This window comes from Acomys russatus, chromosome 1 (assembly GCF_903995435.1).
Source record: "Acomys russatus chromosome 1, mAcoRus1.1, whole genome shotgun sequence".
NCBI lineage: Eukaryota > Metazoa > Chordata > Mammalia > Rodentia > Muridae > Acomys > Acomys russatus.
Window position 1 is genome coordinate 97,306,028 of NC_067137.1, and position 25,583 is coordinate 97,331,610.

Genomic DNA, 25,583 nt, shown 5'->3' on the forward strand with positions numbered 1-25,583 from the left:
TCTGGTGTTTATCCTCCTCGTTGACAAAGGGTTTACCAGGGACTTGCATCACTAGGGTAAGAGTTCCTTTGCTTTGAAGAGAAGCCCATCTATTCCTTTCTCCGCTTCTTCCCCTCATGCTCATGTTCCTTGGGGCGACTGCTATCCGAGGGTCTTTTAGAACCACCATGCTGTTTTGCTTCTTCCAAGAACTTGTCCAAACCAAAAGGATCTTCTTCAAACTGAACTGGTCCTTCTCGGCCTCTTTGTCTACGGTCTGAACCAGAAAACTCCTTATCGGGAACAAATCTAGGGGAAAAGAAGAGGCCATGAGCTACTTTTGTTTTGCTGAGTAAACAGGATTATCAACTGTCTGTTTCCGTACCTGTTGGTCTTTATCCTGGTTTCAAGGTCATCACCATACATATCCTTGTCCAGATTTTTACTGGGCCTGTAGATACTCTGAGCCATATCTTTACCACCTCTCCAGGCCTGATCATAAACATTGTAAATTTCATCTTCTCCACCTGCAAATCCACTGTCCATACCCTGTGGAAAAATGAATGACACCAAATAAACAATGTATACTTATCCAAAGTTGAATTTAAATACTTAACAGGAATTAACACTTCCATGTTTACAGCTAATTATAAAAATTGCAACATTTAAAAGATATATAAATTTGTTCATACACATTACAGTTACAAAGTAGCAATGAAATAATGGGGGAGGGGTGCCACCATAAGGAACTATATTAAAGGGTCAAAGCATAGGAAGGTTCACAACCTCCCTTTTATAGGAAATTGCTGTTTTAGAAACAAAAGACAGGGGGCTGGAGAGATGGCTCAGAGATTAAGAGCACTGACTGCTCTTCCAGAGGTCATGAGTTCAATTCCCAGCAACCACATGGTGGCTCACAACCATCTCGATGCCCTCGTCTGGCCTGCAAGTGTACATGCAGGCAGAGCACTGTATATATAATAATAAATAAATAAATCTTAAAAAAAAAAAAAAAAAAAGAAAAGACAGACACAGCAATATCCAGTTTCATCTTCAACTAGTGCTTCAAATCAGAGCCAATTTTAAAAGGCCAAATCAGAAGTGGGGCTGGCCTCAAACTATCTTCCTGTCCAGCCTCTCAAGTGGCATATAGGCATGGGCCAGTATGTCCAACTTTCATTTTGTCTTTAAGTCAAAACATACAACTTCCAAATTTTTCTTGTCATCCTCTGGCATACCTTTGGCTAATCCAAATCCAAAGTATGTACTTTAGCCTGAGGAAAGATAGCCTTACGAACACACAAGATAAAGCTGTTTTCTAAATTCCTCATACCTTGGATTGGTTGAAGAGCCTTTGGTCATACTGAACTTCATTGGAAGTTCGAGGGTTGGGCACACCAAGAGCAATAACTTCACTGATATCTCGATTCTCATTTCTCTGTAGTTTTGACCTATTTGGAATACACAATCATATGAACACAGTTCACAGACAAGGTGAATATGTGCAGTCTAAATTCAAGCACTCTCAGAAGCAAAGGAAGTGAGTGTGCTATCTTATGTCTCGTGAATATATACTTCCTGGTAATGTACAGCCACATCAGCCCTCAGACACTTCAGGTGTACATTAGAGAAGGTAGTACGTAGGATCACAGTTAAGACCTGCTAGCTCAACAGAACACCCCAGGGACTGGTACTTGGACGCACCCCACACTACCAACTCTTTTCAGCAGGCCATACTCAGCTCTGACCTAACTACATGTAGCAACTTCTACACTACTAGGATTCTGAGGAAAACATGACAATGACTAGATTACTCTGTATGACTTTTGGCACCACATTAATTCCTCTGCTGTTTTAGTATAAATGCAATCAATCTCTCAATGAAACCATAGTAACTGTCACCACTTTACAAGACACTCATGTCTTAAAATATTTCTGTAGACAATTTTATTTTCATCCAATTACAAGTTCACAGCTTTTCTATGTCAATTCTCACATCTACTTTACTGGTTTTAAGAGCCCCACTTTCTGTAGAGCCACTGTCACTTTACAACATAGCAAGTCCCCAACTCACTGACCACACTGATATTCCTTTCATTCTTCTCTCTTCTATATGGGTTCAGTTTCTGACCCCCTACTAAACTTACCCAGAGAGGGGAAACCACCCTGGCAGAGATTGTTTAAGATAGAAGCTTGAAACTGGGTTGTATCAGCTCCCAGAATGACCAGAGCTCACATGGAAGACAGTGTTTCACACCTGTAGTAGCCTAAACCCTGAATTACACCTCTGCAGCACAGCATTTTCTGAACTTTGAAGCAAGTGCAGTCCTCAGCTACTGCTGAGGTCACAAACCTCCCTGTTCCTGCCTCACGCCCTAGGCATGTGTTAGTTTGTTTTATACCACTGCACTTTCCCATTACACAAAGTTCTTTTCTGAATTTTAAAATAACTGACTCATGGGCTTCCAGAATCTTCCTTTAAAACTTACTCTCTGTCCCACTGCAGTAGGCACAGTACATGGCATAGAAAGGATGCCACTAAAGCTATGGCGGCTGGTTTTCCATCTACACACAGGCACTCAACCAGCTTATCCACGATGGAGTAGTAAAAACACATACCACAGTAATTGTATTCTCTCCTTCTTTTCCTATCCCCGCCATTCTCACTACTAGTTCTACAAGGTGAAGGACAAACAAGTCACCTTCTAGGGAGAGTCAACTCTGTTAAGACAAAGTGGTTGAGCATGACAAAGTTAACTGCTAACTTATGACCAAGCTAAAGAAAGGCCCTTCTTCCTAACTCGAATTTATGTAAGCAGAGACCCACCTCTTATCAGGAGCTGCTCTGGAAAGGTTCCGGTCGTGCTGTCTCTCTTTTCGCCTGTCATGACGGATTTCATCTCTTTCTCGTGCTTCTCCATCCTCTGTGGACACAGTTGAAAATTACTTCGTCACTGCATTAGTTACTCATATTTTATACAAGAGACCTTTTAACCTTAGAAAATGCCACCCTTTTCTATTTTTTGAGACTGGGTATCACTATTTGTCCCAGGCTAGCTTCACTCTGGCTGTTCATGACTCCACCTACCTAATGCTGGGATTACAAGTGTGCACCATCACTTCTCTGTGGTCACGCTCAGCCCTTTAAGGTTACTTGCAATCAGTTTAAATCCAAGTTTGTGGACTGTAGATGCCTATGTCAGCTACCTTCAATTTATTTGAAATGCACTCAGTAGAAAGTTGGACTGATGTGGAGAGGTGAGCATATAGATGATGAAGAAAATTCAGGGATGTTTTTAAAAAGTTAACCATAGGGGCTGGGGAGATGGTTCAGCAGTTTGGAGCCCATATTTTCTAGGGAATAATAGCAGGAAAAAGTTTGCACAATTTAGGTGTAAACGCCAATTCCCCAACCTAAATACTTGCAATTCTTAACTGATTCAGTCTGTGGCTGTGGCTTATAGGGATACAGAGGATCAACTGTATATTTCTTAAAACTAAGACTATCTAGTATACTACCACAATAAAGACCCATTTTAAATATGTATTCCATTTTATTTTTTTATTGTTTGAGACAGGGTCTCTCTTTTAGTCTTGGCTGTCCTCGCTTTGCAGCCAACATACTGGCTCATTTTTTTTTCTTCGGTTTGATAAGGAAGGCCACACCTCACTTCTACATTACTTCTGAAATGTCTACATCTTTCTTATACATCATACTACCACACACACACACACACACACACACACACACACACGCAGAAACACACAGACACAGCAGTCCATGGAGATTTTCTAAAATAAGATATACATTGTTCACAGAGTAGATTTCAGGATGAGAATGTCATACCTTTTTCCACATGGGTTTTGATCCCAGCTCTCCTCTCTCTGGCTTTCTGGGCCATTTCTCTAAGCTTCTCTTCATGTTTCTCCTTTTCTTTCTGAGCCATCTTTCTCTCCACTTGGGCTCGCATTTCCACAGCTTCACGAGCCTGTTTAGTTAGGTGAGATGTCAAGTGGAGCATGTCAGGGACAAGGATTTATAGCTTTCTTTGAATTTATTTTTTAATTGTAGAGACAGGGTTTCTCTGTGTAGCCTTGGCTGTCCTGGACTCGCTTTGTAGACCAGGCTGGCCTCAAACTCACATCGCTCTGCTTGCCTCTGCCTCCCGAGTGCTAGGATTAAAAGTGTGCACCACTATGCCCGGCTTTTGAACTCTTTAGTAAAATCTGCCATGTCAAAGAATTACACATACTTCATGATGCCTTTGGCAGGCTGGCCTTTTTCTCCAGGGACTGTTTTGATGGTTGCAACCACAGTGACTCCAGTTGGCTTTCTACGTCAAGTATGTTACTAATGCTTTCTCAGAAACAATCTAAAAGTGAAATACTGGCTGAGCACAGCACCAAGCACCTAGCACAAAGATCATCTGAATTCACAAACTCAAAGCCTGACTACGGCCTGTTGGGAGTGGCGAGGCATACCATTAATCCCAGCACTCAAGAGGAAGAGGCAGGTAGAGCTCTGTAAGTTTGAGGCTAGCCTGTTCTACACGGTGAGTTTCAAGATAGCCAGGGTCATGTAAAGAGACCCAATCTCAAAAACAAGAGAGAACAAACCAGACTGAATCACAATGAGATCCAGTCCAGAAATATAAGTATATAGTAAATAAATGTAGCTGGACATGGTAGCGCAAACCTGCAGTCTACTCAGAAGGCTGAGGGAGAAGGACAGCGTGAGTGGCAGCACAGCCTGAGCTTGAAACCCAGATCCTGTTTCAAAAAACCAAAACTTACCAAAAATTTAACTATCACTTCACTTTACACAAAACCTTAGCCTACATCTATCTCGACTTCAGTGAACAAACAAGCAACAAAAAAACCCACTTATTTGTATGTGTGTACATACTAAAACAGCAGTTACCTGTAATATCAACAGCCAGCAGCATTTCATTAGGCTGTTTACCTACCCTTTCCTACAACTGTCCTTTTGAGGAACATCTACATCTAAAATAGAAGACTATGAGATATACATATGTACCTAGTAATCTTCACAAAATGAGGTCTGCTAGGAAAGCATTGCTCTGGCACACAGAGAAGGAAGGGGGATCATCAGTACTGGGCGGGGCTCTGTACAAAGCTGCAGCTAGCCCCTGCTGGCATCAGTACACACAAGGTAGTGGCTCTCTAGTATCTGAGGTCAACTGGTGTGGACTCAAAGATGCAAGAACATTCTGCAAACTATAGAGAACCAACCTTCCGATCAGCAATGTAGAGCGCTTCAGCCAGTTTGGCAAAATTTTCATTTATGTGGACGGTCTGAAGTCCTCTTCCATCAGCAGCCAGCCGTTTATCTAACGGAATCGTGTAACCCTGCAGTGAAAGCAGAGGACAAGTCAGCACTGCAGGGCTACAGTCACCATGTAACATTAACTAGCACATGCCCATTTTGAGAACCACTCAAATTTCCATTTCTCACATTTCTTCTTACACAAATATGGAAAACAACTAACAATAAATGCTTTGGATGGAGGATCCACAGTCTTGGTAGCTACACGAGGCTGCAAACACAACATTCCCCATTTCACATGAAGATGAGGTAGAGTACTGAGGGGATGGTGGCAAGTTCAGTCAGTGTGTGGATTAACTAACACTGGAGCACCAACAGTATGCAGAATGCAGACAAACTGCTCTCACCCAGGAATATGCTGTATATCCATGAAGCTTTCCCAGATTTCTAACGGTCTGTCAAACACTACTCTTAAGCCCACTGTCTCCTAACACAAATCCGTGTCAGCCAGGTGTGCTGCTCCACGTATGCAACCCCACCTGCAAGGCTCGAAGCAGGAGTACACGTTCAGGAGCAGCCTGGCCCACATAGCGAGTTCTAAGCTACAGAGTGAGACCTTGGCTCCCAAACCAAAGATATAAAGAACCTTACCTCTGGAAAGGATCTATAAATAAACAAAAGTGTTTCAGAATCACCTCAGCACATCACTGGGTTACACAGATACAAATCAACCCACCTAAGAGTCCAATAAATAGCCTTTCAAGTGGAGGATGAATCCTAACTTTCTATCTAAATCATGGCTTATAGTTGCTTCCCCCATCAGTGAAGCATGAGCTAGGACTCCAAGCCTGTGAGGAATAGGAATTAGAAAATGTATCCCATATTTTACAAATTCTCACTAACTTCTGGAAGCTCCAGCAGATGAGATACATAGAATTTTTGTTTGTTTCTTGAGATAAATCTCCTTATGTAGCACTGGCTATCGTGGAACTCTCTGCTAGATCACGCCTCAAGCCCACAGAGATTTGCCTGCCTCTGCCTCAAGAGTGCCACCATGCTCTACAATATATAGGTCTTATTTTTCGGGCTTATTTCTTTAGTTAGGATCTTGCTGTGGAGCCCAGAGTAGCCTTAAACTTGTTATCCTGCTGCTTCAGTTTCATGTGTGCAAGGATCACAAGCGTGCCTCACCATGCCTGGCAACAATGAACAGCAATGCTACACAGACTAGCTGGAAATAAGGCAGTCCCTGCCCCCCAATACTCACTGTTCTCCTTTCTCATGTGAACACTGAGATTGGTTTAATTTTGTCTGGAAATAATTATCTACAAGTTTGACCTTCATGAAGAATTATATCTTCCATTAATAGGGTATTTTGCTCTTATTTTTTCTTGTCTATGTGCTTCTGATAGCTGTAATATGCCAGAGAGATTTACATGGCACTCAAAGGCCTGGCATAGCAGCATTTCTAGTGTATTTTTGCCATATCATGAAGCTGTCTCTCTACTTTTTGGTGGCACCCAGCTCTCAGCAGCTGTGATTTCTTCTTGTGAATGTCTAGTTAAGTGAGGGGCTGAGGCTTCACGGAATGTTCCCAGGATGCAGCTCCTTCCTGAGCAATTCCCAGGGACAGTACGAACAGACATGTGACAACATAATCAATCACCTTAGCGTTCTTCCAGTTGGAAATACAAGGGGGGATCTTCCACTCTTGTTGTTCCTTTACAGTCATCTGAAAAACAGGCGAGGGAGACATGTTTCTATTATAGCCGAATGCAAACCCAAATACGGCCCTCCTCAAGGACAGCTCTATAGTGCACCAGCACAGGGGCAGACGGCTGCAGTAAAATCCCTGCTAGCAATGCATGCAGCTAGCAGTGCTCCCAACATGAACTCTAGCCACAGGGATGCTAACGTGAAGGATGGAGAATATTCCAGATATTACAAATGCTGGATAGTACGCTTCCATAAATATGTCTGGCTTGGAGAGTGGGGCAATGTGGCAGCTTTCAGATGAAAACCCACACCTCCGCAAATCAAACAGATCCTGTCCACTCCACTGAAAGCAGAGGCCAAGTTAGTGGTGGTAGAACAGCTACCAATTACATATAGTCTCATAACACACTATGCTTGTAGTCTTAATTGTGTCCATATTTGCCCTTGTAAAAAAACTTAAAAGCAAAAGCTTAATCATCATGGTCACATATACCTATAGGCGAAGGGGCTGTTTATAAAACTAAAAATCATGAGTGAAAAAAAGATTTGACTACAGCAAGGATTACCTTCCGACTAGGAGAGTGCATTACAGGCGCAGGAGGAGATGGTGGACCCCGGGGAATTTTCTTATTAATCCTGAGGAAGAAATCAAAGTAAAACAAGTGATCAGCATGAGGTCTCAGTTATTTTTCAGCTAACAGGTCCCAAGGCTTCCCTTCTCATTTTAATTTTTTGTTGTGGTGAGTGCTCATGGGAAACTTCATGCTTGGTTCTGTCAGTAGGTAAAATGTGGCTCTGCCACTGCTTACCTCAGTTACCATTGCACAATGCAATGCACTCCCGGCTTGACAGAACTGACACACAATTAATTAAACAGGAAGCATCCAATCCAACAGAGCACTTGGATAACGCATATTTAGACAGCGAGCACCCTCATCACCTCAACAACTTCTCTTCCCCGTGGGCAACCGCTGATGACTATTAACTAAGGACAACCCCCACGCCATCTTTTTTTTTTTTTTTTTTTAATTTTTGGTTTTAGAGACAGGGTTTCTCTGTGTAGCCTTGGCTCTCCTGGACTCTTTGCAGACCAGGCTGGCCTTGAACTCATAGAGATCTGCCTGCCTCTGCCTCCCGAGTGCAGGAGTGTGCCACTGCGCCCAGCTCATAGCCACATTTTCTAGAATCCTAGAAGTTAAATGTATTTGTTGTCTGTGTGAGAGGGGGTATGCAGGAACCCTGGGAAGTACAGAGGACAGAGAACACTTCTTAGGAGTGGGTTTTCTCCTGATGCCATGTGAGTCCCAGGATGTGAATTCTCGTCACTGGACTTGATGGTAACCTCTGAGCCTTCCTGCTGAGCCCATATCCCAGCGTTTTCATGTACACAGGAACCATAACATGGCTTTTGTCTGGCTTCTTTCGTGTAGCATAATTATTTTCAGACTCATCTATTGTTGTAGTAGTTTATTCCTTTCATTGGCCCAATAATATTCCAAGTACTGATGTGCTGATGTCTGCTTATCCAGTCACCTGCTGATGAGCATGAGGGACACTTCCTTGTTTGATACTTTAAGAACAGCAGCATTTATCCTTGTGAAGCCACACACTTACTTGAATCTTGGAGGTTCCATTGGGTCTTTCTGCATTTCTACCATCCGAATAACCCTCTGTTTAGCTCCAGAGTTGAATGCTACTCCTTGTTGAGATGGTGTGTAGCTAAAGAAAGTGGATGAAAAGTAAAGGTGCAATTAGTTCAAGCTTTTGGTGGGCATTTATCCTCCATCACAGTCCCAAGTGACTATGCTTTCTAGTCTTTTCAGGAAGTGCTCATATAAAATCACAATACACTGAGGCAGGGAAGCCAGAAGCAGACCAGAAAACAAACAGAAACTGAATCACAATTAAAACGTGCATTCAAATGGCTAGTTACTTCCTTCTCATCCTCTTCACACCCCACCTAGGAAGTACAGCTCCTCAGCTTCGCAAGTCTAAAACTAGCACCTCCCTTTAAGTCTACATTACATAAAAAAATTACCAGGGCTGGAGAGATGGCTCTGCAGTTACAGCATTGACTGCTCTTCCAAAGGACCCAGGCTCAACTCCTAGCACTCACATGGCAACTCACCACAACCTGCAACTTCAATAGCAGGGGATCTGACTCCCTCTTCTGGACTCATTAGGTACTGGGCACGCAGGCAAAACACTCATACACATAAAATAAGTAAAATTATTTTTTATAAAGGAAAAAATATAGCCATAATAGTATGCCCATTACCAACATACAGCTAGCAGTTTCTGACTAACTCTATGTTATAAAAACACCATGGCAGGAGCCCTACTAATGCCAAGTTTTCTCTTAAGATGCAGTTCCAATTATTCTTCACAGTCTAGTGAAGGTCTTCCAACATTTGGCAGCATTATAAAAGTTTATTATGTATAATTGGAGACTATAAACAATTGTGGTTTTGATCATATACCATAGGTAATGGTTATTTTCTAAAAACTTGAAAATCAAAATCCCTAAAACCCCAAACAACCATTTGAAGGTCCTATTAGCTAACATCCCCACCCCCCCAGACAGTGTCTGTGTGTAGCCCAGGCTGTCCTAGTCTCATCTGTAGACCAAGCTGGCCTTAAACTCACAGAGACCTGCCTGCCTCTGCCTCTCGAGTGCTAGGACTAAAGGCGTGCGCACCACGCCCAGCATATCTTTTTAAAATTTGTTTATTTATTTTATGTATATGACAGCTCTAACTGCATGTACACCTGCATGCCTGAAGAGGGCCTCAGATCATTTTATAGATGGTTGTGAGCCACTATGTGGTTGCTGGGAATTGAACTCAGGACCTCTGGAAGAGCAGCCAGTGATCTTAACCACTGAGCCATCTTTCCAGCCCCCAGCTAACATCTTTTTTAGAGACAGGGTCTCACTATGTAACCCTGGCTGGCCTAGTATGCAGAGAGCCACATGACTTTGCCTACTCATGTGCCACCCTGCCCAGCTTACAGCAGTTAACATCTTTTTTTGCTACTTTTTTTAAAAAAAGATTTTATTTATTTATTTTATTTATGAGTGCTTCATCTGCATGTGCACCAGCACGCAAGAAGAGGGCATTAGATTCTAGTATAGATGGTTGTGAGCCACCATGTGATTGGTGGGAATTGAACTCAGGATCTCTGGAAGAACAGACAGTGCTCTTATCCTCTAAGCCATCTTTCTAGGCCCTGCTGTTGTTTTTTGAGATAGGCTTTTCTGTGTAGCCTTGACTGTCCTAGAACTCACAGAGATTCACTTGTCTCTCCCTCCTGAGTGCTGGGATTAAAGGTGTGTGCCATTCATTGTCTGGCTAGCAGTTAACATCTTAATGCGGTTATTTTAACTTCTGCAAACAAGCCAATAGCTTAAAACAAAATCATTATTAAAGACAATGCGTTTGTAATTGGCTTTGTAGGGGTGATGACCAAGTTATCAAAATTCCACCAATCAACACACAATTAACTGTTCCAGCACAGTCCCTACCGGATATACTGAGCAGGAGCCAACTTGTCGGCTGCTCGAACAGGCATGGCTGCAGCAACCTTCTGCGATACAGACTTCTCCAAGGCCACTCTTGTCTTTTCTGTTATCTGAAATGAGAAGTGTTGTGTTGAGTGGTTTGAAAATTATTAAGGACATAAAGTCATCTAAAATAGTCACATGTATCAACTCCCAGTTACCTCTTTAATTGCCTCTTCATCCGGCCTTTGCAAGTCTGGGTCATCCGCATTCATAACCTCCTTTGGAACCAGGTCAGTGTATTTGCTGTAAATGACCTACAGTGTTCAAACACAAGCAGGCTTAGGAGCACACAGAGTGGGAAGAAGCAACCTCATTAAGTCACTCTTGATGTCAACATGTCCTTTCAGCATATTTACATTTAGGATTCCCAGTTTTGTCGTTCAGATTTTAGCACTAAAGGAGCTTAAAATACATACACAAATTGCTGCCCTGGCTCCAAGCTAATCATTTTCCCTTGACCCCACACATTTAAATTATTTGAGATCTTCTAATCAAGTCAGTATCCAAATACATTCTGCCAGCAAAATCTTATGCATCAGTGATCTCTATTTCTGAGGCTCACTAGGACTTGAAATTAATGATGATATAAATTGCCTACAGCACCATTATCTTGGATTAAAAACTCATCAGAATTTAAGTCAGGTTACTAAATAATTTCCAAATGCACTGGGCCTAGAAAATTCCATTGACCTCATCCTATTTATAATGTGTCTGTTTTCTGAAATTAATTCTATTCACAAACTAGGAAAGTGAACATGGACACAAAGAAAAAGCCCAGAATATTTTCTTCTACAAGAGTAAGACAAAAATATATGTGTGTTCTAGTTTCATTTTGGTCTTTGTGAGAGATAGCCTGACCTTAAAAACAGACAGACAGACAGGCAGGCAGGCAGGCAGGCAGACAGACAACCTCAGGGAGGAAAGGGTTTATTTAACTCACAATTCCAAGTCAGAGTCTATTACTGAGAGAAGTCAAGGTGGGAACTCAAGCAGCTAGCTAGTCACATTCTATCTGGTCAAACGCAGAGAGAGGAATGAATCTCTGCTGTTTGCTCCCATTCAGCTTTCTCCTGTCTCATACAGTGCAGGAACCCCTCCATCTAGGGAATGGTCGTGACTACAGTGGGCTGACTTCTATCAGTTATCAAGACAATACCTCACAGACACACCCACAGCTTAGCCCGCTTTAGACAATCCTCAGCTGATGCTCCCTTCTCAAGTGAGTTAACAATAAAATGAGTTATACCACATGTAACTTGTTCTAGTCTCAACTTTAGGACTACTTTATGAATTCTATCAGGACCAACACAGTTCCTGACTCATTTTCCAGTAAGCTGGGACCATAGTGTGCTGTGAGTGCCTGGCTCCAGCCTTTCTATACAAGGGATTGATTTCCCAGAGCTATCAACTGAAATGTCTAGCTTTCTGTTTTGAAGAATGAGAAAGATGGACAAAGAGAGGATTCAGCACAGGTTTAACTACTAACTACATGAACCATCAACACCACCATCTTTTATGAGTGTTCATTTTATAAGGGACCTGGAAGCACACACTGAAAAAAGTAAGGCTCAGTACATGAGAACCATATAGCTAGTAACCAACCTCAAAAGTCTTCTTTTTAGGGTGGAAAAATCTGTACCACCACAAACTGAAAATCTCTCCTACTACAGAAGAAAGCTCTAAGACCAGCAAGAGCTCACCACCTTTACATGATGGACAATGCAGGGAGATTCTAAGAAATGGCTCCCTAGTAGTCATGTATGCTCTATATAGTCAATGCTCATTTATCACGTAAGAACCATTTGCTGCTGCTTATTTGGGTATTCCAAAGTTAATAACCCTTTAAACAGACATCAGTCAGACTCTAGCATCTTAGTAGGCAGAGTGAAGGAATCTGAAGAGCAGGATTCCTCTGTGGTAATTAACTATAAACTCCAAATGTGCTGAAGAAACTCAGCATATCTCAGCAGGCAGCATGGCTGGGAGGGGTCTTCTGAAATCTATGGTGTACCCTGAAGATAGAGCATAAAGAGATTTCCTCATCAAGAGAAAAAGCAGCGTCAGGCACACATGTGGTGCACAGACACACAAGCAGTTAAGATATTCACATGTAAAAACAAAAACATCGCAGAAGGAAAACTGCATACTCCATGGCTTTTAAGATATCACCAAGTCTATACAGTTTATCAAAATGTATCCTAAGAAACGTTTCCTCCCAGGTTTCTCTTATTAGTCTTATGTACTGTAGTTTTATATGCACAAAGATCAATGGCCTTAGATTTTTCTCAAATATATGCAGTCCACCTCCCACTTTGTATGTACCACTAACATTGGACAATGGTTGTGACGTTAGAGCAGTGGTTATCACCCTTGCTAATGCTTCGACCCTGTAATGTAGTTCTGCATGTTATGGTGACCCCCAACCATAACATTATTATGTTGCTACTTCATAACTGTAATTTTCCTGTTAAGAATTGTAATGTAGCAGGGCGTGGTAGTGCACGCCTTTAATCCCAGCACTGGGGAGGCAGAGGTAGGCAGATTTCTGTGAGTTCAAGGCCAGCCTGGTCTACAAAGAGTCCAGACCAACCAAAGCTACACAGAGAAACCCTGTGTCAAAAACCCAAAAACACCAACCCCCCCCCCCAAAGAATTGTAATGAAAGCTGGAGAGATGGCTCAGCAGTTAAGAGCACTGTGTGCTCTTCTTCCAGAAGTCCTGAGTTCAATTCCCAGCAAGCACATGGTGGCTCACAACCATCTAGAATGTGATCTGATGCCCTCTTCAGGCATGTAGGTATACATGCAGATAGAGTACTCATACATAAAAAGAAAAAGAACTGTAATGTGTTGAGCCCAGTGGCATAGGCCTTTAATCCCAGCACTTGGGAGGCAGAGGCAGGTGGATCTCTGTGTATTTGAGGCCAGCCTGGTCTACAAAGAGAGTCTAGGACAGCCAAGACTATACAGAGAAACCCTGTCTTGACTCCACGACCCCCCGACCCCTAAAAAGGAAGCATTGCTCTAGAGCGTCAAGCTAAAGTCTAGGAGAAAAAGTCAAAGAGCTGCTGAAGGCTTATAAGATCTCTTCTTTTTTAATTTTGGAGACAAGGTTTCTCAGTGTCCAGGGCTCACTTTGTAGACCAGGCTGGCATCAAACTCATAGAGATCCGCCTGCCTCTGCCTCCCAGTGCTGGGATTAAAGGTGTGCACCACCAGACTTGACTCCACAACATTTTTTTGTTTTTGTTTTTTGCGACAGGGTTTCTCTGTGTAGCCTTGGCAGTCCTCTGACTCCCAAGTGCTGGGATTAAAGGTATGCGCAACCACGCCTGGCTCACCACAACATCTTAACATCATCAAATCTAAGAGAATCCTCTGCTTCTATCAATTATTATTGATGAGGGGAAACAGAACAAAGGCAGGCGGTCAAAGCAGTCCCTCAGCTGAGGATAGCCACACTGTTATAAGACTATCTTCAGTTTTATTTTGGGTCTTTGGATTACTTTTTAAGGTGGCAAAAGCAGTTGGTATTGTATCTAAATGAACTGTTCACATAAGAACTGGGATGCAGCTCAGTGGTGTACGAACGTGTTGTCTGCATACACATATGTGCTCACGCGCATCCCTGGAGGTCAGAAGAAGGCACGAAACCTCTGCCAGTGGAGTTACATGTGGGTGCTGGGAACTGAACTTGGCTTTTCTGTATAAACAACAAGTGTTCTTGACCACTGAGCTACTTCTATAGTCCTAACTCCATTGCTATTTTTGTATAATCCAAAATGGCAAGTGATTTATCATTTCCACAAAATGTAATAAAAATTCACAAAATATTTATCAGCAGCAGCAACAGTAACAACAACAACAAAACAAACAAACAAAACCAACGAGAGATTACCTTGTCTTTGGACTGTCCCTGTCGGGCAATTGCATCATATTTAATTTTCCCTTCAGGATCTACCTGAATGGCCAGTGCATTGGACATTTTTTTCTTTCGCCCCATATCCAGTGGATACTGGGCCACATGGATTTCTGGGAAAGCACCTCCATCTCCAAAATCCTGTAGATTATAAGAAAAGAAGTAAAAAGATATTTATTAGCAAGGAGCAGTTCATTCAAGTCATCAAGTCTATGTTATGTATGAGTGACAGCAGTAAACAGAAGCAAGGCCTAAATTTAGTGGGCAAAAGAATAAAACAGATTCTTTTTTTCTGAGACAGGGTTTCTATGCGTAGCCTTGGCTGTCCTGGACTCCCTCTGTAGACCAGGTTGGTCTCAAACTGACATCGATCCACCTGCCTCTGCCTCCCAAGTGCTGGGATTAAAGGCTAAAGGCACCACCATGCCCAGCGTAAACCAGACTCTTGAGTGTAGGATGTCGTGCAGATGGAGCAGGTCCTGGGAAGAGGCACTTTCATACTTTTAGCAGAGTAGCTCCGACAGCCTTCCTAAGGAATAACACAGGAGCTCAATAATGAAAAACAACAAAGGCAGATGCAAGGTATGGTGGTTTAAAAAGGTATGGCCCCATAGACTCAGGTATGTGAATGCTTGGCCGACAGCGAGTGGCACTTGTTGGAGGAAGTGTGTCACTGTGGGGGCAGATCTTGAGGTTTCTTATACTCTCAGGCTATGCCCAATGTGGACCAGTCTCCTTCTGCTGCCTTTGGATCAAGATGTAGAACTCAAAAAAAAAAAAAAAGTAGAACTCTCAGCTTCCTCCAGGTCTGTCTGCACGCTGCCATGCTGCCCACCATGATGATAATGGACTAAACCTCTGAATCTGTAAGCCAGCCCCATTAAGTCCTATATAAGAGCTGCCTTGGTGATATGCCTTTTCACAGCAATGAAACCCAAACCAAGACAGAAGGAAAGCTTTTTCTTTTGGTAAGGGGGGGGCGGGTGGAGGCAGGGAGAGAGAAAGAGAGAGAGAGAGAGAGAGAGAGAGAGAGAGAGAGAGAGAGAGAGAGTGTGTGTGTGTGTGTGTGTGTGTGTGTCTAGAAGAGGGGGTCAGATTCCCTGAGCTTGAGTTACATGTAGTCGTGAGCAGCCTGACATGGGGGTCTGAACTCTCCAGAGAACATAGTGTGGGGCTACTCACTCCTGGAGGACCGAAGAAACGGTGCTAAGGTTGCACAGATAAATCAACTGGTCACGGAGGGGCCTTCTAGGCTATCACAAGGAATATGCATTTTACTTATTTGGCTAGACTAAACCAAACAAAATGCTTAGTACAAAACATAGACTAGTTTTAGCAATATACACAGACGCATACATAGAGCACCAGGTGGAGCTAAACCTAGGAGAAATGTGAACAGATGCTCTTGGAACCAAACTCTATTAACCCATCATTTATCCACTGTTATATAAGAGATAATAAATACAGAAAGGACCCAGAAAGAGTTAGCACATTTTTCTTTCCTTTGGATTGACCGTAGCAGGTCCTGTGATAAGAACAGGGTATAGAATTTGGCTATGAAGTTTTAGGGGACAAGCAAAACAAAACAAAACAAAAACATCCCAAAACCGGAGAGTCAAGTTTTTTTTCCTTGTGACAATAAGGTGGAAATGCTCTTGAGCCTTCTGATAGCTTCGTCCTTGTCAGAGGCCAAGGGTGCCAGAAAGGAAGCCGGGCTTGTCCTTATTTCTGCTGCCCTGACGAGTGCTCCTCTCCTGGAAGCCACACTGAGGCTACGGCTAGAGAACTTGGACGGAGCAGCTCACACCTCCATAGCTACAGACAGTGCGCTCCCTCCTCCCCAGGAGCTGTATGACAAAATGCTTCTAAAATCCACCCTCTATGGTCTGTGAATCTCATCTTGAATTCATGAGACAAAAACTCAAAAGCCACTGGCTTGGGGTGGCTTTAATGGCCATTGAGTTACAACGCCCTAGCCCCCTGAGCCAACGGCTTTGGAATTACCATCCTGTGAATTTGAAGAATGAAATTTATACCATAAGAAGGTAGGTTTTAGAAAGGCAGTTCCACTATGCTGGCCAGGACGACCCCCAACTCCTGAGCTTGAGATCCTATTCCAGCTGAGATGACACATACACCACACCTGGGCTCACATCTCTGACAGTGATTACATAGCATCACACAGGAATGAGAACTACATCTGTTATTATTTTACTTTTTCCAGACAGGGTTTCTCTCTATAACCCTGGCTGTCCTGCAACTCTATCTGTAGACCAGCTGGCTTCAAGCCCAAGAGATTCAGCTGCCTCCTGAGCACTAGGATTTCAAGGGTGTACCACCACAGCCCAGCAAGAAGTACAATTTTTAAGTAGAACAATGTTCTGCCAATGATACCTCTAAAAGCCTCTGTAGATCAAGTCCTACTCATTCTTGAGGAACAAGCTCAGGTTTACAAATAATAAGTGTACTAGGTGTGGCGGCACATGCCTTTAACCCCACCACTCAGGAGGCAGAGGCAGATAGATCTCTCTGAGTTTGAGGACAACAAGTTTCAGGCTAGCCAAGGCTACAAAGTGCCTTCCAAACACAAGACTCCTCAAGATCTCATAGCTAGCATATATGCAGAATGCACATCCAGATTTGGATTCCAAAAGCTGCATCTTGTGTGGGTGTGTGATGTACATGCCATTGGGTAGGGCTGGCTTCAAACTCATAGAGATCCTCTGCTACCCGAGTGCCGGGATGGAAGGCATATGCCACCATGTCTGGCTGCCCTAGTAGTTTTAAATCAGTAGCATCTATGTAGAATCTATGTAAATATTCCCAAACCCAAAATCTCTTTAGTCTGAATGACTTTTCGTCCTAAGTATAATTACATAAGGTATACTCCACCATACTGGCAAGAATGTTAGAGAAAAGTGCGATTTATCAACAAAAGGGTATTTACTAAAATATAAAATTCATTTTTACAAGATTGTTTTTCTCCACACAATATTATATTAGATCTTGGGTGTGAATTCCTAGGCAAAATATGCTTATTTACTGGGGAGGGTTAAAATTTTTGAAAACTAACAGAATAAAGTGAAAAAGGGATTTTCTTGTAAATTAGGCAGAAATAAAGTCTTCCTAAAGAAAAGTGCTTCCTGTACTCAGAGCATCCGTTTGACACACGCTCTGATTCGTTGGAGTTCTTCGACTGTAATCAGCACTTCAGAACTGTAGCTGTAGCATTATGTGGTCATTAAGCCTGCCAGAAAATCATAGCTTTTACTGTGAAAACTAGAACAAAATGCCTTCTTCAGAGAAGAGTCACTCCCCTCAAAGCATCCCCAGCATTTTCGGATTAGCTGGCCATTTGAGTTTGATTTCCAAATGAACTGCTCTGATCCACCGGGACATACGAAACCTCTGATAATCAATTAAGACTATAAAAGCTAACAGCCACCAGATGTCATGAAGCTCAAAGGCTCCCTTGCATGGAACATGAGGCCTGCTGTCCCTGCTCTGTAATCCAAGGGACAGGTCCCCCAACCCCTATCTTATAACCTCTCAAAAAGAACACTAAGTACAATTATACAACACCAGCCGCCACCACCTTTTGGCTGCAGACAGGAAGGAATTCCAGCCTCTGGGATAATCTATGTTGCTGAGCATGTCACTAATTCCTGACAGATAAAACCAAGGACAAAATCCCTATCAAACAACAGGAAGACTGGCCTTCACACATCAGGATTCATAAAGACCAGATATGAACAAAGACAAAACCAACCAACCAAACAACAAAACCCAGGACTATGTTTCAGCAAGGCAGGGAGGGCCTTGTTAGGCTGTTTCTAGACCTGACAGAGTGAACAGAGGCAACAAACATGGAAGAGACAGAGTGCAGGTTTTGGGCAAGATGCTAAGCAATGGTTCTATTCAAAGACACTATGAAAACACCTGGAGGCAGACTGAAAAAAAGGGAAGAGATCTTATCTGTAAGGCAGATGTCGTAACTATGTAAGAAGTGCCACATGGGAAATGGAGAGAGGGCTTGGTGGTTAAGAGCACTGGCAGCTCTTTGCAGAGAACTCAGATTTGGTTCCTAGGACCCACAAAGTGGCTCACAACCACTTGTAACTCCAGTTACATAGGATCCAAGGCCTTCTTCTGACCTCCAAGGGCACTGCATGTGATGCACAGCTAGCTGTACACGCAGGTAAACAGTCATACATATAAAATTAATTAATCTCTTTGCTTGCTTTCCAAGACAGTTTCTCTGTGTAGCCTGGCTGTCCTGAAACTCACGCTGTAGAACAGGCTGGCCTCGAACTCACAGAGCTCCATCTGCCTCTGCCTTCTAAGTGCTGAGATTAAAAGTGTGTGCCAACATATCCAGCTTAGGGGAGACCATCTGGTATAAATACAACATGTGAGACTCTTAACTGCTGAGCCATTTCTCTAGCCCTGTAGGGTAAGTCTCAAATACGCACTTTTCTCTCTAGATAAGAAAGATGGTCAAGTATGTGAAAACTTCCTTGCAATTGGGGGAAAGAGATATATAATAAACTATGTGTAGGATTCTAAGTAATCAGGAAAATACAGGCTGTCAAGGACATTTGTTCTTTGGAGACAAATCAGGAGGTATGAAAGGATCACTACAAATTCTTCTTTGCTTCCACCAAATCAGCCAAAATTTAACTTTCATATTCAAACTGAGTATTTAAAAAGCACACAGATGGCTAGGTGTGGCGACTCACTCGGGTGGCAGAGGCAGGTGGATTGCTGTGAGTTCGAGGCCAGGCTGCTCTACTGAGTAAGTTCCAGGACAGCCAAGGATAGAGTAAACCCTGTCTCAAAAAACAAAAACAAACCCCCCAAAACCCAGATCAACCAACCAACCAACAACAAAAACACACAGAGAAATAAATCTGAGACACTACTGGGGTTTTCCCTAAAGGAAAGTTACCTCTTTGGAGTCATGACATTGTTTTATTTTCATTGTTGGGAGGTGGGGCGGGGACATAACTCAAGTGCAAAATCCACACATGCACACACGCACACAGGGATGGGAAGAGAGAGAGGAGTAAGGGCACATGCTCATGCCACTGTACTTTAAGTTTTTTTTAGGGCCTGGGTCTCTTTCCATTATGGGATCAAAATCAAACTGTCGGGTTTGTGCAGTGAAAGCCCTGCTGGGCCATCTGCTCCCTCCTGTATTTGTACCATACTCTGCCATTACTGTTCATGGGCTGTAGGCCTACATTGTAATGGTATGCTGGTTCCTTTTGTACAAGTTCAACAGTTCAGCACAAAAAGAAACAAAACGGTGATCCCTCTGCTGACCACAAACCGACAAAAAACAAGTGGGGGGTCTTTGGAAGGAAGAACGTGCTTTTGGAGCTTAGCATCACACAGCTGTTAACAATCATCCTCTTACAAGTGTACAATAATAAATTCCAGCCCACATTTACCTCTAACAAGCGTGGAATCCAGCCTTTCCTGTATCCGTATGGAGGAGGCTCCCTTCTTGAGGAGACCAGTGAGGTCTGCCGTGATCTCTGAGATCTTGCTCTTTCTTCAGCTTCAAGTTGGTCCTGAGATAGCTGGGTGGGCGCAGGTAAAAAGCTACAGGAAATCAAAGTCAGAATTAAAAACATTTAATTATCACAGTTCAGCTACGATTTTCTTTTGCTCAGTGAAAAGACTTTGCAGTGATTTATACAAGCAACCAATATTTATCACTTTCTACTGTGTGGACAAAGTATTGAGAGATACACAGCAAAAACCCTTGAGTATGCCAAGGGCAAATGGTTATCCAGACTGAAAAACTAACAGACTATTTTACACTACTGACAAGCTACCAAATTCTGTGCTTCCATAATTTACACAGAAGCAAGCTCCAGTGCATGGTTTCCTAAAAACCCTTTCTAAATTTTGTTTACCAGGGTCTAGTTAGGTAGAGCAAGCTGGTCTTGAACTTGCCACCCTCTAGCCTCAGCCTCTAGAGTTCTGAGATTATAGATGAATGTTAACACTACTCTACTGTGCTTTCTTATTCTTTTTTCCCCCTTGAAGACAGGGTCTTGCTATGTAGACTCAGTTGCCTCCTCAGTGCTAAGATTAAAGTTCTCTCCTGGACCATGTATATATCACCTATCTTTCTGTTTTGGAACCATCTATTCATTTACCAGCCTGAGAACCCAAGGACAGGAACTGCATCATGCGCTTCTTTTGTCCCTAACTGTCCCATCCCTGTCTGGTAGCATGAGTTCCTTCAATGTTTGCAAGAGCCACTTTGCCCTTTGCACTCATGGTCTTACATCACTGTAGCCTTCTTGCCTTTACGTACACAAGCCCTCTCAAACTCTTTACTTTTGTTATTCCCTTTGCTATAAAATATTAAAGTGATTTGCCTGGAATGCTTTAAAACTTACTCATTGTGAGTGTGTGCACACATGCTGCAGGGCACACACGGAGGTCAGACTACTACTCTGTGACACTGGTTTTCTCTTTTGAACTGTTAAGTGAGTCCTGGGCTTTGAACCCACACTGTCAGGCATGTGTGGCAAGCTTTTGCCAACAGAGCCACCTCACTCACCCCTTCAGAATGTTTCCATGCTTTTACAGAAAATTCTTCTCTAGATTTCTGAGCAGTTCATACCTTAGTAAGCATGTGTCTACTCAATTACTCCACCCTAGAGATATTTTCTGACTTCCTGGTCCAAATCAAAATAGCCACTGCTCCACAAACTTTAATTTTAAAATTACTTTTTTCATGTAGCCAGGCGTGGTGGCGCCTGCCTTTAATCCCGGCACTTGGGAGGCTGAGGCAGGTGGATTGCTGTGAGTTTGAGGCCAGCCTGATTTACAAAGCAAGTCCAGGAAAGCCAAGGCTACACAGAGAAACCCTGTCTCAAAAACAAAACAAAACAAAAAAATTTACTTTTTTCTTTTAAAATTTTTTTGAGATAGGGTCTTACTTTGCAGCCTTGGTTCTCCTGGAACTCTCTATGTAGACCAAACTGGCCTCAAACTCAAGAGATCAGCCTGTCACTGCCTATCAAGTACTAAAATTAAAGGTATGCACTCCACACCCACTAAAACATTCTTATTTAGCTTGCGCATGGTGCGGGGGACGGACACGACACACACGCATATGTCTGGGCACCAAGTGAAAAGACAACTCTGGGAGTCAGTTCTCTCTTCCCACCACATGGGTCCCACAGATGGAGCTCAGGTCTTCAAGCTTGGCAGCAGGTGCGTTTATCCACTAAGATAAAAGCTTATCTCTCGCTGGCCTTGGACCCCACACTTTGATGTTATGTTCTAATGCCTTTCTGAGTTGTAGTACTTATTATCTGAATGCATTGCTTTGGTTTTGTTTTTGAAGATTTATTTACTTTATGTATGAATGCTCTACCTGCATGTGCACCTGGATGACAGAAAAGGGCATCAGATCCCAGTGTAGATGATTGTGAGCTACCATGTATGTGGTTGCTGAGAATTGAACTCAGGACCTCTGGAAGAGCAGACAGTGCTCTTAGCCACTAAGCTATCTCTCCAGCTCCCTTAATGCATTATTGACTGTTAATTTCTCTCCTAATGGAACTAAGCTCCATGAGGAGATACTGAGTAAAAAGACACAGGAAGCTTACCTTTCCATTTCCCCAAACAATAAACAGAACACACGACAGCAGGTATGTGGAGGGCTTTTGCCATACACCAAGCAAACACGATGCTCCAGAGGACAGTAGCTAGGCATGTCCTAATTCAATTCAGTCCCAAGAGACTGGGGACTCAATTGTACAAGACTGCCTCTTCTTCCAATGACAACTGCTGAGACTTGGTAACCGGTACTTTTGTTCCACTGACTACCAACTGGGGTTCCCTACTGTTTTAAACATTAAATATTCTCTTCAGATTCAGCACACAGAGGTGTGTTGCGAGGGCTTTTGGGTGACTGGGTCCTTTAATAAAGGCAGCCACTGGCAGCAGGAGGAGCTGGACCAGCAGAGACACAGCAGCCACCAGCTGAACAAATCAATAATTTACACCAATAAACTTTACATTGGTGGCACATACTCTTAATCCCAGCACTTGGGAGGCAGAGGCAGGTGCGTCTTTGTGAGTTTGAGGCCAGTCTGGTATACAGAGTGAGTTAGGGTCAGCCAGGGCTACAGAGAAATCCTGTCTCAACACCGCCTTCTCCCAACCCAAAACCCAAAGAACAAACAAAAACCCACAACCCTTGCCCCCGCCTTGGGGGGAAAAAGTTTATAGGGTAGAGGTCTCTGAGTGTAGCATTATTAGTGACAGTATAAGGCATGGCTGATCTCTGCTACTATGGAAGCCACTGGGACCTAACACCTTCCTCTCATTGGGTTAGATTCATTTGCTAGGACAGTTCATGAGCCTAAAAAGCAAAATATAATGAAACAAACAAGAAACCCAAACCAACTACATTCAATATTCACTCAGTTTAAAAAATATGGCTTATAGCTGGGTGTAGTGGTGCACATCTTTAATTTCAGCACTCGGGAGGCAGAGGCAGATGGATCACTGTGAGTTCAAGGCTGCCTGGTCTACAAAGTGAGTGCAGGACAGCCAAGACTACACAGAGAAACCCTGGCCTGAAAAAAAAAAAATTGCTTTTCTGTGTATGAGTGCTTTGCCTGGATGTCTATCTGTGTGCCGCACACATGCATGGTGCCTACAGAGCCTGGAAGAGGGTATCTGATTGCTAAACTGCAGGTATGGATGGTTGGGAGCTTCCATCTGTGTGCTAGGAACCAAATCAGGTCCTCTGCAAGAACAGCCAATGCTCTGAACAACTGAGCTGTTTCTCCAGCCCATGTTCACTAGTTTTATTGAGGAGGACACTAAACAAACTTAAAAATGAAAGCTGACTGAAGGCTTGTAGTTCCCAAGCCCATTTGAAGCTTCACCTTTTGCTGCTGCTGCTACGTTAAGCATACAACACACACTACACCCCTGGTACTGTTCTTGTGGGCGTCCCTTTCAAATTCTACTTTTCCTCTCCTAGTCCTACGAGTTGATATCAACTGTGTCTGAAGAACAAACGTTTGCTACCTGTAACATTTAGTCTGCATAACTCACTCTAATATATTTTTTTTTTTGTACTAAGGCTGGTACTATGCAAGAGTAGACATTTTTCTATTGGTTCTAGTTTCATTTCTGTTACTGTTATTAAAATGTGGCAAAAACATAACTTAAACGAGGAGCTGCTTATCTGACTTATAACTCTAGGATAAAACCCACAAAGCAGCTAGTGAAATCCCACTCCCGACAAAAAGCAAGAAGGGCTTGCTTTCTTGAAGAGAAGGAAGGAGGCAGCAGGCAGGCAGGCAAAGTACCATATAAGCTGCTTGCTTGGTTGGCAGACTGGCTTATGCTCATCTAGGTTTCTTACATGGTTCATGACTAGGGAATGGTGCTGCCCACAGTGGCTTGGATATTGCTTCATCTATGAGCAAGAAAAACAATCCCCTACAGACACATCCACAGGCCAATCTGATCAAGGCAATTCCTCATCTGATGTCTTCTTACCAGGTGTGTTAAGTCGACGGTTAAGGCTAACAGTGTTGTCCTGCTTCCTTTCTTTTGGGCCTTAAACTAACTATACAGACCAGGCTGGCCTTAGAACTCAGAGATCCTCTTGTCTGCACGACTTGTCCATCTTCCTGGTAGCAAAAAATACGTTTTATTCTATACACATAGCCTCTAGGACAAAGCAGGGCAACGAAACCATTTTTGGGAGTCATACTGTTACAAGCCAGGAAGAATATGAAAAGTGGGTTTAACAGGTGAAAGACAATGTCCTAAAACGAATACTTTTTTTTATACCTTCTTTAAAATCAGATTTTCCTGCTGAGGTCGCATGGAAAAGTTTTTCCACTTGGAGCAACTAGGAGTTACATAACTTTTGGGAAATCTCCCACTTAGCATCTTTTTCTTAAAGGCTGGGAGCACTCTACATACGGTAACCAGGGCAACCAGAAACAGCAAAAGTCGGAGGTGGTTCTCTGTACTACAGAAATTCTAAGGTCCGAAGTTAAGACGCGGGGCAACGGAGCATTTAGTAAACAGCAGCCCCAACTGATGCCAATTTAAAATTTTTGGTCAGTTCTGGGACGTTTTTCGCCCTACCCCCAAGGGGAGGGGGACCCTGATTCGGAATAGAGAATAGCAAGAAAAAGGGGAAAGTCCAAAGCACACAAGCGGCTGGAAAGCCTCGTACAAGACAGGCGCGCTTTGCTCAGCAGGGATAAATAAGCCGGTGCATCGCGCCTGCCTCAGCCTGAGGTCCGTAGGGCGCTCGATAACTTGCCGTGCCGCTTACGCGAAGCACACGTGAGCGCCTCTGCGCGAGGCTACGACGCGGCTCTCGGCCCGGGGAGGGGGCGAACTCAAGCCGGGAAAGACCCTAAGAAAGACCCCGGCTTCGGCGCGGCCTAGTCGCTAAGAAAGCCCGCGAGAGGGTCTAGCCATGGTCTTGGCCACGGTCCCTCTGCGCCCCAGGCTAGGTTACTGTTCGCACAGTCCAGGCAGAAAAAAGGAAAAGACGGGTACTCTCAGACCCTTCCGTATCGAGGACCCAAATCAACAACCCACCTGGTGAGCGCCATCTTCTTCCGCTTCTTCCAGCGCAAGTCACAGCGTCGCGGGGCGGGTCTTGTCCGGGAACGAGGAACACAATAGAAGAAGTGCTCACTGCGCAGGCGCCCTGGCCGAAAGGCCCTGCGGGGTTTGTAGTTTTTTGAGAGGGAATTATGCCGGCCCTTTCTAGGAGACAAAGTGAGTTAGCAGAGCCATCAGCAACTCCTCTAACAAAGGAAATTCCTAACATTTACAGATTAAAAAACAAACAAAAAACCCCAGGAGTGTCTCTGAGTTTAGCAGATCAGTAGTGATTATACAAGATAGGAAATAAAGCCATCATTTTGAGAAGCTAATATTATGATACAACCCTACCTTAAGGTTGCTAGGCCTAGGAGCAATGAATAGGATGTAAAGCTTTGCTGATCCCTCTTTATAAGGCAGCCTCTGTGCATACAGTAAATAGTTCGCCTAACAATCATCTGCTTTAAATTCTGCTACGGGAGGCCAGGCCTGGTGGCA

At 43.4% G+C, this 25,583-nt stretch overlaps 1 protein-coding gene across 1 annotated transcript; it reads right to left on the minus strand.

Moving 5' to 3' along the window:
- Positions 1 to 29: 29 nt before the first annotated feature.
- Snw1 (SNW domain containing 1) lies at positions 30 to 25,221 on the minus strand. The gene is made up of 14 exons (XM_051149722.1): positions 25,077 to 25,221; positions 19,916 to 20,069; positions 14,442 to 14,603; positions 10,703 to 10,798; positions 10,506 to 10,612; positions 8,597 to 8,701; positions 7,549 to 7,618; positions 6,933 to 6,998; positions 5,233 to 5,349; positions 3,827 to 3,968; positions 2,807 to 2,903; positions 1,313 to 1,430; positions 365 to 528; positions 30 to 288 (listed from the first exon to the last, which is right to left on the minus strand). The coding sequence occupies exons 1-14, from the start codon at positions 25,088 to 25,090 to the stop codon at positions 90 to 92; spliced, it is 1,611 nt and encodes a 536-aa protein (XP_051005679.1). The 5' UTR covers positions 25,091 to 25,221; the 3' UTR covers positions 30 to 89.
- Positions 25,222 to 25,583: the final 362 nt, after the last annotated feature.